The following is a 15,091-nucleotide window of genomic DNA, read 5'->3' on the forward strand; positions in this document are numbered from 1 at the left end:
CCTCCAGCTGGTTGCATGAAAGGAGCATCTCTCTACATTTGACAGAATGGTAAATAGCCTTGTTTTTATATAGCGCTTTTCTACCTATTGGTACTCAAAGCGCTTTACAGTCACAGACACATCTACCCATTCGCTCACACAGCTAGCACACACACATTCACACACCAGTGCCACACACTGGGAGTTCAGTGTCTTGCTCAAGGACACTTCGGCATGTGGCACATTCCGGGGGATCGAACCGCTAACCCTCTGGTTCATGGACAACCCGCTCTACCTACTGAGCCACAGCCGCCCCCAAGTTACAAATGGAAATCTCACCCGCTCTAAGCCTCGCTCTCCTTCACATGATCAGGATAGTTACTCTTCAAGAGCTTAGTCTTAACTAGTCTTAACCCTGTGCAGAGCCTACACAGACTCTGGCGCTGTAGCTGATGTGCACCTCTCCAGAAATGTAACTACGCGCCACGGCAACACAGAGCGCTTGGAGTGTTTCTGCTTCAGTACTGCCGACTGCTTCTCCATTTTTGCAATTTTAGAATTGATTGTTTTGGACCAATAAAGATGGAACACATTGAGGAAAGATTACCGTAAGTGAGGAGATTCCGAGATAAAAACATTTGCTCGTCTTCGGGGTAATTTCAGTGGAAATTTCAGCCGCCATCGTTGAAAGTGAAGTAGGTAGTGGAAAGTGAAGCAGGAAGTAGAAATGAAAATGAACATGACTGGAGAAAAAGACTAGCGTTTGGGTGGTGTTTTTATTGAGTAAGCCAGACTGATGAGCACACAAGTATAAATGGCTTGCACTGGCGTATTCTACGTGCGTACGTTACAGCATCTATGTCACGCAGAGGTATAAACTCCACTTAAGCTGACATGACAAGTGTCAAAAATGGAGGCCTTTGCTTTTGCGACCACAGACACGTCACAGGAGGACACTCAAGCCGACAAATCCCTGTTATAGATTACTTCTGGTTTGGTTTCAAAGGAGAGAAAGGCATTGAGTCGTCAGCTGTTTAAATGTTTAAATGACGAAGACAATGCAGCCACAGTGGGATAACAGAAGACAGAAAACCAGCAACTATGAATGCAAATTAAGTATTACGTATATGTCATATATTTGGATGTGAACTAGTCAACATGTAGGTGTGTTTACTGTAAACATTTGATATGCAATTATTGCTACCAATCCACGAAGGCTTGCAAAGCTTATACACTGTGTGGGAGACTGGAGGATGTAAGAGTGTCACGTAACAAATTTATTTGACTTACACCACACTTGCACTTGTTTCAGACTGTGCCGTGTGCTGTAATATGTGAGTTGTGCAGCTGTGGTGTTGACTTACAGTATGGCAGGAGGATGGAGGATTTGTTTCTGTGACATCATATTGAGACAGAGAAGTTTTTTTTTAATCTAAGTCCTCACTCCTCACTCCTTTCTGGTGATGAGAATAAGTTGTTTCTTATCAATAGAGCCTCATATTGTCCATTTTGCAGTTACTGATTGAATTTACTAAATTTCTAATTTTATTTTATTTTTTTTCCAGGTCTAAACGGCCGACAACATATGAGTAATCTCAATTTGAACAGTTTACCTCCATCCATCTAAATCTTGAAATGGAGCTTGTAAATACTACTCCAACTACTAATGTAAACTAGAAAACTTCTGGTATCAAAATCATGTCCCTGGCTTATAGATTCTGCATATTCATGAACATTCATATTTGTAGTGGAGTGAGGGTTGTGAATGTTCTCTGGTTTTGATTCAAAACTTTGTGCTGTTCCATATAAAATCATTAGTCATGCAAAGAGTAGCTTGTAGCTTGACAGTCCTCAAGACCTTATGAAAAACCTTGAATCTGGTGTCATGCAGAGACAAGACTTCTGTTTTCTTTATGGGACAAAAATTGGATTTTGACAAGGTGCACCGATGACAAGGATGCAGCAAACTTTTTCTCTCCAGGTACTTGGTGATACCAAAAAAAGTGTTCAACCAAGTATACAACCAGGAACTAAACAGGATAATTTTTTATGTAAGGTAACATTTGCTTGTGGGCAACTGGGACCAAATATATTTAAGGGTCCCTTATTATTTGCCTTTTAAATATGTCAACAGGAGAGACCTCTCTAAAATTTCAGATGAAAATACCTCACAGACTGTTCTTTTTATCCATGCCAGTATACACTTGGTTCTCTGTTCTGTTTCATTGTCTGAAGTGCATAATGTTAACTTTACCTTTTTCTTTTTCTCGGAAGTCGTTGAGGTATTTCAGGATCTCAGCATTGGACTGGACACAGTAAACTTCCCTCGTCTGCAGTCCTCCTCCACAAAGCCCCGTCAGGTTGCCACGTCGACGGTCTTGTTGGTTTAGCAACAAGTCAACTCTGCAGTCACTCCACTCTGTGGTTCTCCAGGTGTAGCTGCCAAGAGAACATGGAAAAGCAGGTAATGATGGACAGGAGTGAGAGAGTCTTGTGTGAGTGGGTGTGATATAGTACAAAAATAAGTACTGTACTATAAACTATAAATATAAGCCGCACCAGCTAAATTTTGGGGAAAATACAGATTGTTCCATATATAAGCCGCACCCGACTATAATCAATCAATCAATCAATCAATCAATCGATCAAACTTTCACATCTTCGACATTACAAACAGCATTCGTGCAGTGCTCAAATAATACAACGGTGCGCTCCTAGCGCACTTCCTGCAGTCATAGTACCGTAGTAGTGCAGTATAACAAAAAACAAAGCTTACAACGCTTGACGAGGCAATAACGTTAAATGGCTAAATTTAATTCGTTTTTAAAAGTACTTGCCTGTAACACGGCAGCAAAAGTGCAGTAACCCGGCTGCTCAACAAAATAACCAGCATCTTTTTCGAAAACAGCCAACACAGCAGCAAAGGTGCAGTAACACGGCCGTTTACTGTATCAAAATAACCAGCCTACTATACCAGAAAAGTCAGCCAGATCGATCGCCTTTAACTTAAAGCAGCTCTCGTACTGCATTTGGGCTCACTTGGTTTGTTTTGCTCTCGTTACCTGGGGCGAACTGTCTGTCTCGCTCTTGTGCTTCCATGATAGTGCGCCCCTGGTGACCGTTAGCTGTAAAAATCCATATATCCGTTGTATAAGCCGCAGGGTCCAAAGCAAGTGACAAAAGTAGCGCTTATAGTCCGGAAATTACGGTACAACCAATTTTGTCGACAACATACCATACCAGTTTAACCACTTCCTAACCCGACAGAAGAGTTCCCCAAAGCACTTTACAGTCACAGACACATCTACCCATTCGCTTACAAAAGCACACGCCAGTGCCATGCACTGGGAGCAACTGGGGGTTCAGTGTCTTACTCAAGGACACTTCGGCATGTGGCACATTTCGGGGATCGAACCACTAACCCTGTGGTTTGTGGACAGAAAATCAGACACTCTCAAGGCAGAGATTAGGAAAAGGCATTTTTATTCCCTTCCAGCTCCAATAGTTGTGGAAAGATTATCTGAAACATTTTGGACCTTCTGTAAGTGAGACGGAGTTTTTGAGACTCAAATATCCTGACAATCTCTTTCCATTTGTCATTTATTTTTGTCTTTCACCAGCTAATGCACTTATGCTCATCTGTCTCCACATGCTGCCTCACACTCACTCACCCATCGGCCAGCCAGGAGAGAAAATTATGTCTGTGATCCGTGAAAGGGAACAAACAGCATACAGCCCCAGACAGGTCAAATATCAAACTCACTTCATACACATACACTTTCATTTGACTGTATTTGTGCAGACTGGGCGTTATTGAAACACAGATAGAATACCTGCAGTGTTTCATTGCAGGCTCTTAATAATGCTGTAACCAAGGAGGTAGGTTTTATTGCAACATAACATGCAGTTGTATTTCTGTGAAATATGAACACCCATCGAAGTGTTAAGCCATGAAACTCACAACTGGCATTTGAGTAAAACAATCTCCTGCTGAGCTCCCTGCCTCCCTCTCCCGTCTTCAGGAGAAACTCACATGATGCAGGGCGGCACGCCATCACCCTGAGGTTCACATGATTCCAACTCCTCCAGCAGCGGGCACTCTGCTCCTTCACCCACAGGGAACTGGAGTACCTGTCTTGTTCGAGTGCGATTGCCTCTGGGAGACTCTGAGTCCAGACAGGTTTTGGAACAAGGGCTCCAGTCAGTCCAGTCGGTCACCTGGCAATCTTTGGGAAGCACACAGGACTGGACAGTCAGCGGCAGGTCCCTGGACGTACACAGGCTGTGAGGATAAGATTGGAGAGAGCAGCTATGATTTCACAGAATCAGAAAAATCTAAAGTTTTATGTAAAAAATACACCAGCTTCCTCCACATGAAACCCAAATGACTCCTAGAGGTGAATGTCACATTGTGGTAATTATAGAGATTAAACAAACAAGACAATGAAGGTTAGTGAGCATTGGTAGGATGATTAGTTTATCCTAAGGCTACTTGTTTTCCAGTCTTTCCCTCGGGATAAATAAATTCACGAAATCACGAAAATTGTCGACACTTGTCCGTAGACTAATTAATTATTCCAGTAATAATTTTTCTGTTGTACCTCCTCACCTCTGTTGTGCCACTACCTGATGCCTTATTACAGTGAAGTAAAAGAAACAATAGCTAATTTTCATGTCAGTGTATCGTTTTGACTCACATTTTACGGACTTTACATTAACAGAGGCATCAGATACGCGGCAACACATGTAATGTTAATAATAAAACAACCTCTGATCAGTCGTTCACACACATCTAACCAGCAATTAGATGTGATGAATAACTCATTCTTAGGTCCCTTCCAAATTATTCAAATTTTGTTCTAACTAAAGCCAACTGCTTTCTATTCAGTCTGGATGTCTCTCCCTACGATGCAGCTGACGAGCTATTAGTGCTATTTACAGCTGTGCTTCATTTAGAAACTCAGATGTTGCAACCCAGCTTTTGGTATAAATCAGGAGGGAATGGAACTTCTTGTGTTTTTAAAAAGCCCCTAATGCAGCCAGTTTTTCTCCACAACCAGATCCTTTGAGTCTTCACCATTTGGTGCGTGCATACCCGAGCATTTTGTGTAGATTTTAAAGTTGCAAAAAGAAGTAATCTCATCTCAGTCATTCAGACATAATGAGGACACAATCAGTCTGTTTACAGTTTTTCTCAGTTGCTAAAACACTAAAATCCATTGGCTGAAGAAAGTTCTCAGTTGCTTGAACTCATTAAGCTAACTGTTCAGTCTGTTGTCAATACCTTAAACCATTTCACATGGTTTAGCAAAACTCTAAACACATTCTCATTCTTAAAACACATTCTGCACTCTAATGCACATGTCATCCATACTGGTAAACACAAGTGGCAACAATTACATATAAAGAGAGCAGAAATGTCATTGATTGAACACAATCAGTCAAAACTGATTTCACTTGTTTCAAATGATGTGACAACCAATATAAGCCAGTTCAGAGAGCAAACAGGTTGTTGAAGGTGGGAATGAGAAAGTGTGAGAATGGACAGAAGAATTTATGTGAGAGGACGAGGACGAGTGCGTATGCGAGGTGGGGGACGAGGAGAAAGAGGAGGAGGGCAAGAAAGAGAAAGAGGAGGACGAAGAGGAAGAGGAAGAGGAAGACAAAGAGTGGAAATATCCGATGAAATTCGAGCAACAATCATAGACCATGTTGTTGGCTGTATATGGTACAATAAACAAATTGTATGGCCCTGAACATTGTGCTTTCCATTTGTTTTCAGTACTGACTGCTCAATAGATTTCGACTGGTTACAGGTTCATATCATCAAAGAACAAGAATTACAGTATCACAGAGATGAAGTTTTTGAGATGCAGGGTACAGCACTGTAAAGGGGTACAAGAAGGAGGAAGAACAAAAAAAAATGCAAAGAGCAAAACATAGTAATTTCTGATCAATTTTGAGCTTTTTGTATAATGACAGAAACATATGAAATTTGTTTTGAGATTAAAAATGTACTTCTCCCTGAGAACTATATGTTTTGAACAATGTGTTTTCTATTTTTTGGTGTATTGTTTACTGACTGCTTGATAGTGTATGTAATTTTGAGCAATTTGTTTATTATTTGAGAGCAGTGTTTGATTTTGAGCACAGGTAAAACTGTTTTGAGGCCAAAGTTTCATTTTGGGCACAGGTAAAGCTGTTTTGAGGCGAAAGGTTCATTTTGGGCACACGTAAAACTGTTTTGAGGCGAAAGTTTCATTTTGGGCACACGTAAAACTGTTTTGAGGCGAAAGTTTCATTTTGGGCACACGTAAAACTGTTTTGAGGCGAAAGTTTGATTTTGCAAGAGGAGTCAGAGGTTTGGTAAATCATGCTTGAAGCTGAGGTTTTGTGTTTAAGGTTTTGAGAAAATGGAACAAGGTTTCAGAAATTGTGTTTTAGCAATTGAGAAAAACTGTAAATAATGACGTCTGAAAAAGTAATTTTTTTTTCAGCCTATAGGTCAGAGGTTGCGCTAGACTTTTTCGTGTCTATCATTTTGACTGGCAGGGTCGTAAAAATCCCGTCATAATCTATTTTTACCCGTCACTTTAATTTTTTTTTTTTAAATGATAATAATGACATATTCAATAGCATTTAATTTCTATTCATTTTTAATTAATATTCAGTCCAAACAAGCTGGACAGAGAATCCACACCATGGATACACACATCAAGCAGATGAGTATATGTAAGACAACTCAAGAATCATGAATCTAGAAGTCTGTTTAACCGGCTCACATTTGATTGATATATAATCAATAAACGGCACCATTCAAACATCTTACATCTCACTCGGCAAAGAAACAAAACGTACTTGACCACTAGCAAGCAGCGCAAACTAAGGCACTCAGCCAGTCTCAGAGAAAACTTAGCCAACTCATTACCACTGCTCGTGGATCCCTGCTTAACCAAGAGCAGGGATAAGTTATGTTTCTCTGCCAAATGAGTGGACAAGTGAAGCGTCATTCTCATCTCAGAGAAAACATAAATGCTTTTACAGTTTTTCTCAATTGCTAAAACACAATTTCTGAAACCTTGCTCCATTTTCTCAAAACCTTAAACACAAAACCTCAGCTTCAAGCACGATTTACAAAACCTCTGACTCCTCTTGCAAAATCAAACTTTCGCCTCAAAACAGTTTTACGTGTGCCCAAAATGAAACTTTCGCCTCAAAACAGTTTTACGTGTGCCCAAAATGAAACTTTCGCCTCAAAACAGTTTTACGTGTGCCCAAAATCAAACTTTGGCCTCAAAACAGTTTTACCTGTGCTCAAAATCAAACACTGCTCTCAAATAATAAACAAATTGCTCAAAATTACATACACTATCAAGCAGTCAGTAAACAATACACCAAAAAATAGAAAACACATTGTTCAAAACATATAGTTCTCAGGGAGAAGTACATTTTTAATCTCAAAACAAATTTCATATGTTTCTGTCATTGGACAAAAAGCTCAAAATTGATCAGAAATTACTGTTTTGCTCTTTGCATTTTTTTTGTCCTTCCTCCTTCTTGTACCCTTATTTTTACAGTGCTGTACCCTGCATCTCAAAAACTTCATCTCTGTGATACTGTAATTCTTGTTCTTTGATGATATGAACCTGTAACCAGTCGAAAGCTACTGAGCAGTCAGTACTGAAAACAAATGGAAAGCACAATGTTCAGGGCCATACAATTTGTTTATTGTACCATATACAGCCAACAACATGGTTTATGATTGTTGCTCGATTTTCATCGGATATTTCCACTCTTTGTCTTCCTCTTCCTCTTCCTCTTCGTCCTCCTCTTTCTCTTTCTTGCCCTCCTCCTCTTTCTCCTCGTCCCCCACCTCGCATACGCACTCGTCCTCGTCCTCTCACATAAATTCTTCTGTCTATTCTCACACTTTCTCATTCCCACTTTCAACAACCTGTTTGCTCTCTGAACTGGCTTATATTGGTTGTCACATCATTTGAAACAAGTGAAATCAGTTTTGACTGATTGTGTTCAATCAATGACATTTCTGCTCTCTTTATATGTAATTGTTGCCACTTGTGTTTACCAGTATGGATGACATGTGCATTAGAGTGCAGAATGTGTTTTAAGAATGAGAATGTGTTTAGAGTTTTGCTAAACCATGTGAAATGGTTTAAGGTATTGACAACAGACTGAACAGTTAGCTTAATGAGTTCAAGCAACTGAGAACTTTCTTCAGTCAATGGAGTTTAGTGTTTTAGCAACTGAGAAAAACTGTAATCTGTTTCCGCCTACAGCCTGTCTAAAGATGAAAAAAAACGGACCATGTATTAAAATTTAGACCATTAATCACAGACACGAATGTCTGTTTTCTAGAACGTTATGATACTGAATCTCAATCGGCAGAGTAACGCGCACCTAACTCATCATGACCGCTAGAGGATCCAAAACTAACCGACTGCTAACCGAAACCGTAACGGTAAATTTTAACCGGATTCCTGCTTGCGGGCAGCTCTGGCTTCACTCATGGGTCCCTGCTTTCTCGCGGTCTCGCACACAGACAAGAGTTCTTCCTGTTGTTGACTGTACTGACGTACAAGCTTGGAGCCTATGTTGTGAGTGAATTAATAGCTACTCTGCATCTACTCCACATACATGTTAGACCATAAGAAAATAAAATAGTCTTTCGTAGTGGTGACCCTGTCCTTTTTTTGCACAGCCTAATTTTGAGCTTTAGATTTAGGTTTATGTAAGCTACTTGATATGATTTTCAGTGGCCACGTTTGCATGATCACAATGAACTTATAAATGGCAATAACAGGTAACTGTAATAATCTGTTCTTAGGTGTTACTATGCTTTAATAAGAATAATAAGAATAAGAAAACCTTTATTTGTCCCACAATGGGGAAATTGCAGTTTGCAACAGCATGCAGAAATGACAGAGATAGAATAGATGATAGACATATTGCACAGACTGGTGTAATAATATTGCACATATTAGGAGTGCTCGTTGTGGAGCCTAACAGCAGCAGGAAGGAAAGACCTTATGTATCTTTCCTTCACACATCGAGGGTGAAGCAGTCTGTCACTGAAGCTGCTCCTCAGCTCCGCCAGGCCACCATGCAGGGGGTGGGACTCATCGTCCAGCATGGAGGACAGTCCAGCCAGAACTCTCCTGTCACCCACCTCCCCCATTGAGTCCAAACGGGAGCCCAGGACAGAGCTGGACTTCCTGATGATCGTATCCAGCTTCTTCCTTTCCCTCTCTGCTATGCCACTGCTCCAGCAGACCACTCCATACAGGATGGCCGACGCCACCACAGAGCCTGCAGAGTGCGGCCAGTTCGAACGTCTTATGTGGCAGCGATCTCATGTTGCCCATGGTGACGGAGGGGAGAACAGCACTGAGAAGTGAAGTCTCTTCTTTTCTCGATGTTGTTTTCCTGCTCTGCATCCACGGCAGGTCTTACAAAGTATCTCTGTGGGGATCTCATGTCTGTCCCTAGGGAACACTACAGCGCTACGCAGGGCGATTAGCTGTTCCCTCCTGTAAACAATGCGCACGCTGGCCGCTTCTTGCATAGTTACGCCGGCCGGTCTGGATGTTGTTAAAAATATTTGGCTATGGCGAGACTCCCAATAAAAAATAAAACTAAAAAAGTGCAATGCTGTCTGAAAAAGTATATACAAAAGTAATCTCCTCAAAAAGGTGAATTAAATTAAAAAGTGAATTCAATTCGAAAAAGAGAGAGAAAGAGTAAGAGCTGTTGCAAGCAGCTGCCGGCTTCAACCGGCGCCAAAAAAAAAAAAATTAAACATTCGAGTGAATGTACTGGAAACACTTTCTTCGCAATCGGGCCATTTTGGGTCAAGTGACTCGCAGTGACTCAGAATGATGCAAATACCTCGAAAGAGCCGGGTTTTAGACTACTACTCAACTGCCGTGACATTATTCTGAGTGAAGCCAACCAGGCAGTGTTGCCAGATATCACGAGACAAATAAGCAACCAGGCCTGTGAAAACAAGCCCAACACAACCAACTTTTTCTACAGAGCCCCCCAGGTTCCGGGGAGAGAAAAATAAATAAACTGTGTGCATGGTTTTACAAACCGTGTGGACGGATTTTAAACTGTGGGTACAGATTGTCAATTTACATCCACGTGGACAAATTGGTGTCTGCGCTGTTTTGCAAACCTGTACCAACATTCGTTCCTCAAAAACTCTCCTAAAGTCCACCATCATTCGCATGTATTGATGGAATTAGAGGGTGACAATGTTTGGGAGTCAATTTCACTGTTGGTGACGTGATAGGGACGGGATAGAGCAAATAATCAACGGGAGCAGGCGGGAGCGGGCGGGAGCGACCAAAGCCGGAGATTAAATTAAAAAATGACGCTGCAATGCGGTGAGTACGCCCAACTTTAGACAGCAACATTTTGGATTGGGGAGTCTTTCTCTCGGGATTTTGCGGGACAGGATTTTTTTTGGGGGGCAGTCACGTGATCGGGATATGACTAGTATTTTTGTGGGCTCGGGATGGGATGGGAGTGACAATTGATTCCCGTGTCACCCTCTAGATGGAATTAATGAATCAATAAAGGACGCTGCTAGCGATGAGATGGACAAGTTTTTGACGGGCTCCCACGCAAACCTGTTACACTGAACATAATTACACAGGAAAGTTTACGTTTATTTGTTCAAAACAGGTTGAGGTTTGTATTAATTACGTGAAGATTTTGTTATGTACCAAAGGGGGGCCCAGCAGAGAAAGTTTGGGAACCACTGGGTTAAGGCAAGTTTTAAGCAGCAACAATGGATTCTGAGTGCTTCCAGACGAGACATAAGCAGTCAGAGCAAAATTTCTATACTTCTACACACTGCACTCAATAAAACAGGGTGCCTCTGAAATATTCTTAAAACATTCTTCTAAGTGGGCCAAGTGATTGAAGAAGCCTGTTTACAACTTCAGCATTTCTGAAAGGAAAAGTAGTGCCAAAAAAAGATATGTCGCAAAATAACATCAGCGTTTTACATCCTAACAATGTCCCAGCAGAATTTTTTATGATCCAGTCCTGATCAACAGGACAGAAGTAACGAGCAATAAGAAAGTGGCCTGTTTGGGAAAAGGTGAGGACTATGGAGGAAGCGGCGTCCCAATGACAGATGTTCATCAAAGAAAATTGGAAATGAAGTAAGCAAGATGTTCAGAGAGCGTTTGAAGTTTGTTCCACTTTTCCAAAAGTGGCAAAAACAACTATAAATATTTTAGAACAAGAAATAAACAAGTCAAGGATTAATATTTATGCTCCTAAGGGCATGTGAGTTGTTGCACGGCTACTTTGAAATATTTGAACTGAGCCACCGCTGAGAGGTTTGTGCAAACAAAGCATTAATGAATAGAATTGTTAAATAATTGATCAAATCTTAGAGTACAAGTAACACGTGACAGAAATGTGATATGAATGGCGGCCTGCTCTAGTGACACTGCTTCTGATTCCTTTCAGGAGATCAGAGACCTTGTGAAAGGCCCCAAGTCCAAGTTTGTTGGGAACATCGACAACTTTTTCAGTTACTGTCAGTCGCAGATCAGAAAGTGAGAGACAGCTGCAGAGAAACAGCTCTTCAGAATAGTTTATTACCTTCATGTTATCAAGACACAAGAGGCTGCAGAAAGAATAACTGCTCACTACTTCAATTAATTAACCTGTCAGAAAAGTGGAGGACCTTGAAGATTTTTTTCCAAATACATTTAAGTACTGGAAACACTCCAAAGTGTCCAGTAAAGGGAGGTGCCCAGATGGCATCTTTAATGGATGCCTGGACCACCTCAACAAAGGAGCAACAGCTCTACTCTGAGCTCCCTTCGGATGTCAGAGCTCCCTTCGGATATCCGAGCTATTCATACTATCTCTAAGGATGAGCCCAACCACCCTTTGTGGGAACTTACTTTTGTCCCCTTGCGTCACTACCCAGTTCAAAATTCTGAATGAATGTAATGAAACCTGACCTGTCTCCATCCAATTATGACGATTCACGAATGTCACTCCCTGTCTGAGCCAAAGTCTGTATCTTTGTCTGAACCTTCTTTCCTTAGTCTAAACCTGTCTCTCCATGAACTAGCATAAACCCTAACTGGCCACCCTAACTGACCAAACTCTAACTGCCCTTCTTCCGGTCACTACCCAAAGTTCATGACTATAGGTGGGGGTTGGAACGTAGACTGACTACTGTAGTAAATCAAAAGCAGCTTAACTTCTTCTTCACCTCTGGTACTGCTGACACCAAGCCACCTATCCAACTTGAACAGAGACTAGAAATTTGATTGCACCAGCCCTGAATTTCTTGGTTTATATTACCAAAAAGTTACAGTCTCATCCATGAAGTATTCACAGCGCTTCACCTTTTCCTCATTTTGTTATGTTACAGCCCTATCCCAAAATGGATTAAATTCATTTTTTCCCCAAAATTATATACACAACACTCCATAATGATGTGAAACAAATTATTTTTGAGAATTTGGCAAATGTATTAAAAATAAAACACTAAGAGATCACATGTACATAAGTATTCAGCTTTTGCCATGAAGCTCAAATTTGAGCTCAAGTGCATCCTGTTTCCACTGATCATCCTTGAGATGTTTCTAGTGTTTAATTGGAGTCCACCTGTGGAAAATTCAGTTGATTGGTCATGATTTGGAAAGGCATACACCTGTCTATATAAGGTCCCATAGTTGACAGTGCATGTCAGAGCACAAACAAAGCAATGCATAAAGTCAAAGGAACTGTCTGTAGACCGCTAAAACAGGATTGTCCTCAGGCACAAATCTGGGGAAGGGTACAGAGAGATTTCTGCTCCCGATGAGCACAGTGGCCTCCATCATCCGTAAATAGAAGATGTTCGGAACCACCAGGGGCCTCATATACAAAGACTTGCAGGGATTTCCTACTAAAACGTGGCGCACGCTCAGATCCAGAAACACATTTCCTTTGTACATCCCAATCAACGTGGAATTGAGCACACCTGTTGTACCCTCCCGATCCACACCCCCTTTTAAATATGCAAATTATATTTAAATTGACCGTGCACCTGAGATTCTCCTCTGGCCATGATCAGAAACTGAAAACATAAGAATGAGTAAGACGGGAAAAAATAAGAACTTCCCAGAAAGCAAATTGGAGATGCTACTCACTGGAGTGGAGGCAAAAAAGTACTCTTTGGCACGCTGTCCTCCACGTGCCACAACGTTAGTTAATTGCATTTGCACATCACATATGATCTGTACATTGATCAAATGAAAATGTTTCTTGTTGACATTTACAAATTCATTATGTGATGGCGCTTTTTGATCAACGTGTGACTTGAGTTAGGTGCTGCCGTCTTGGCAGTGGAGATTGCTGAGCTGGTTGTGAGTGAACTTGATATTGACCCCAACAATCTTCACCTCTATACCAACAGCAAGGTGGTGCTGGGGTGCATCTACAATGAAACCAGAAGGTTTTATGTGTACGTCAGCAACAGGGTGGAACGGATAAGGAAATCCACATGTCCTGAGCAGTGGCACTACATCCCGACCAGTCAGAACCCTGCAGACGTTGCCACCAGGTCAGTGCCTGCAACTCGTCTCTTGGACACCATCTGGCTTACAGGTCCGGATTTCCTCACATGTTCTGTGGAGGCAAATACAACTGAAGAAGTGTATAAACTCATAGACCCAGGCTCAGATGTGGAGGTTCGATGTCATACTGCTGCAGCTTCAGAATCCCACAGACGTCTCAGTTCACAACGATTTGACAGGTTTTCCACCTGGCAATCTCTTGTCAGAACTATAGCCTCCCTCATACACATTGTTCGGTCTTTTGGGTCAGAGAAGGACAGCAACAAACAAGGATGCAGTGGATGGCATCATTGTTCCAAGCCTGATACAACTGACATATTGTCACAAGCAAAGGCTATTATCGTCAGATGTATACAAGAGGAGGCATACCAAGTTGAGGTGTCTTGCTTGGAGAAAGGGGAAGTCATTCCTAAAAGCAGTCCCCTAAGAAAGCTCAATCCTATTCTTGATGACAATCGACTCCTACGAATAGGTGGTCGGCTCCAGCATGCTCCTCTCAAGACAGAGGAGAAACACCCTCTCATCATTCCTGGTTGTAGCCATGTTGCTACACCACTCATAAACCACTCCCACGAAAGAGTCAAACATCAAGGCAGTGTCTTCACGGAAGGAGCAATCCGCACAGACGGCATCTGGATCATGGGAGCAAGAAAATTAATCTCCAGAAATCTCCCATCTGATCGTCTTAGCATGGAACCTCCTTTTACAAATGTGGGCCTGGATGTGTTTGGCCCCTGGAACATCTAACAGTAAAAGGTGGGCAGTACTCTATACATGCCTAAGTGTACGTGCTGTACATATTGAGCTGATAGAGTCAATGGACACATCAAGCTTTATCAATGCTCTACGGCGCTTCTTTGCTGTGCGTGGTCCAGTAAAGATGATCTGTTCTGACTGTGGCACAAACTTCAAGGGAGCCTGCAAAGAGCTGCAAATCCTCCTGCAAGATGAGACTAAGATATCAGAGTATCTCAGTAAGGAAGGATGCACATGGTTATTCAACCCATCTCACTCTTCCCATATGGGAGGAGTGTGGGAAAGAATGATTGGGATTTCAAGACGGATCCTTGACTCGATGCTATCTCAGATCAGCCCTTCACATCTCACTCACAAAGTGCTTTCACCCTTTATGGCTGAGGTCTCGGCAATAATAAATGCAAGACCTCTCACACCCATCTCGACTGACGCAGACTCGCCTTGCCTTCTGACTCCAATGATGATCCTGACACAAAAGGTCTGCGCCCCACTTCCGCCTCCAGGAACCTTTGAGAATGCCGATCTGTATCGCCAGCAATGGAAACGCGTCCAGCACTTGGCAAATGCCTTTTGGGGGAGATGGAGGCGAGAATATCTCTCTACTCTGCAAAGCCGAAGCAAGTGGCAGGATACGCATCCCAATGTTAAGGAAGGAGACTTGGTGCTACTCAAAGACACTCAGGTGAAAAGAAACCTGTGGCCCATGGCTCTTGTCACCAAGACTCACCCTGGAAGCGATG

The 15,091-nt window shown here is 42.0% G+C and overlaps 1 protein-coding gene across 1 annotated transcript in view; it reads right to left on the bottom strand.

The window, feature by feature from the left end:
- The window catches only part of LOC311496748 (thrombospondin type-1 domain-containing protein 7A-like), a 443,055-nt gene that overhangs the window by 312,115 nt on the left and 115,849 nt on the right, over nt 1-15,091 (bottom strand). The window contains exons 3-4 of the mRNA XM_084556712.1: nt 4,013-4,261; nt 2,234-2,418 (exon numbers count right to left, since the gene is read on the bottom strand). Coding sequence (XP_084412838.1) covers nt 2,234-2,418; nt 4,013-4,261 — 434 coding nt within the window. The remainder of the gene's footprint in view (nt 1-2,233; nt 2,419-4,012; nt 4,262-15,091) is intronic.

The sequence above is a fragment of the Chelon labrosus genome (assembly GCF_963514085.1).
Source record: "Chelon labrosus genome assembly, chromosome: 12".
Taxonomy (NCBI): domain Eukaryota; kingdom Metazoa; phylum Chordata; class Actinopteri; order Mugiliformes; family Mugilidae; genus Chelon; species Chelon labrosus.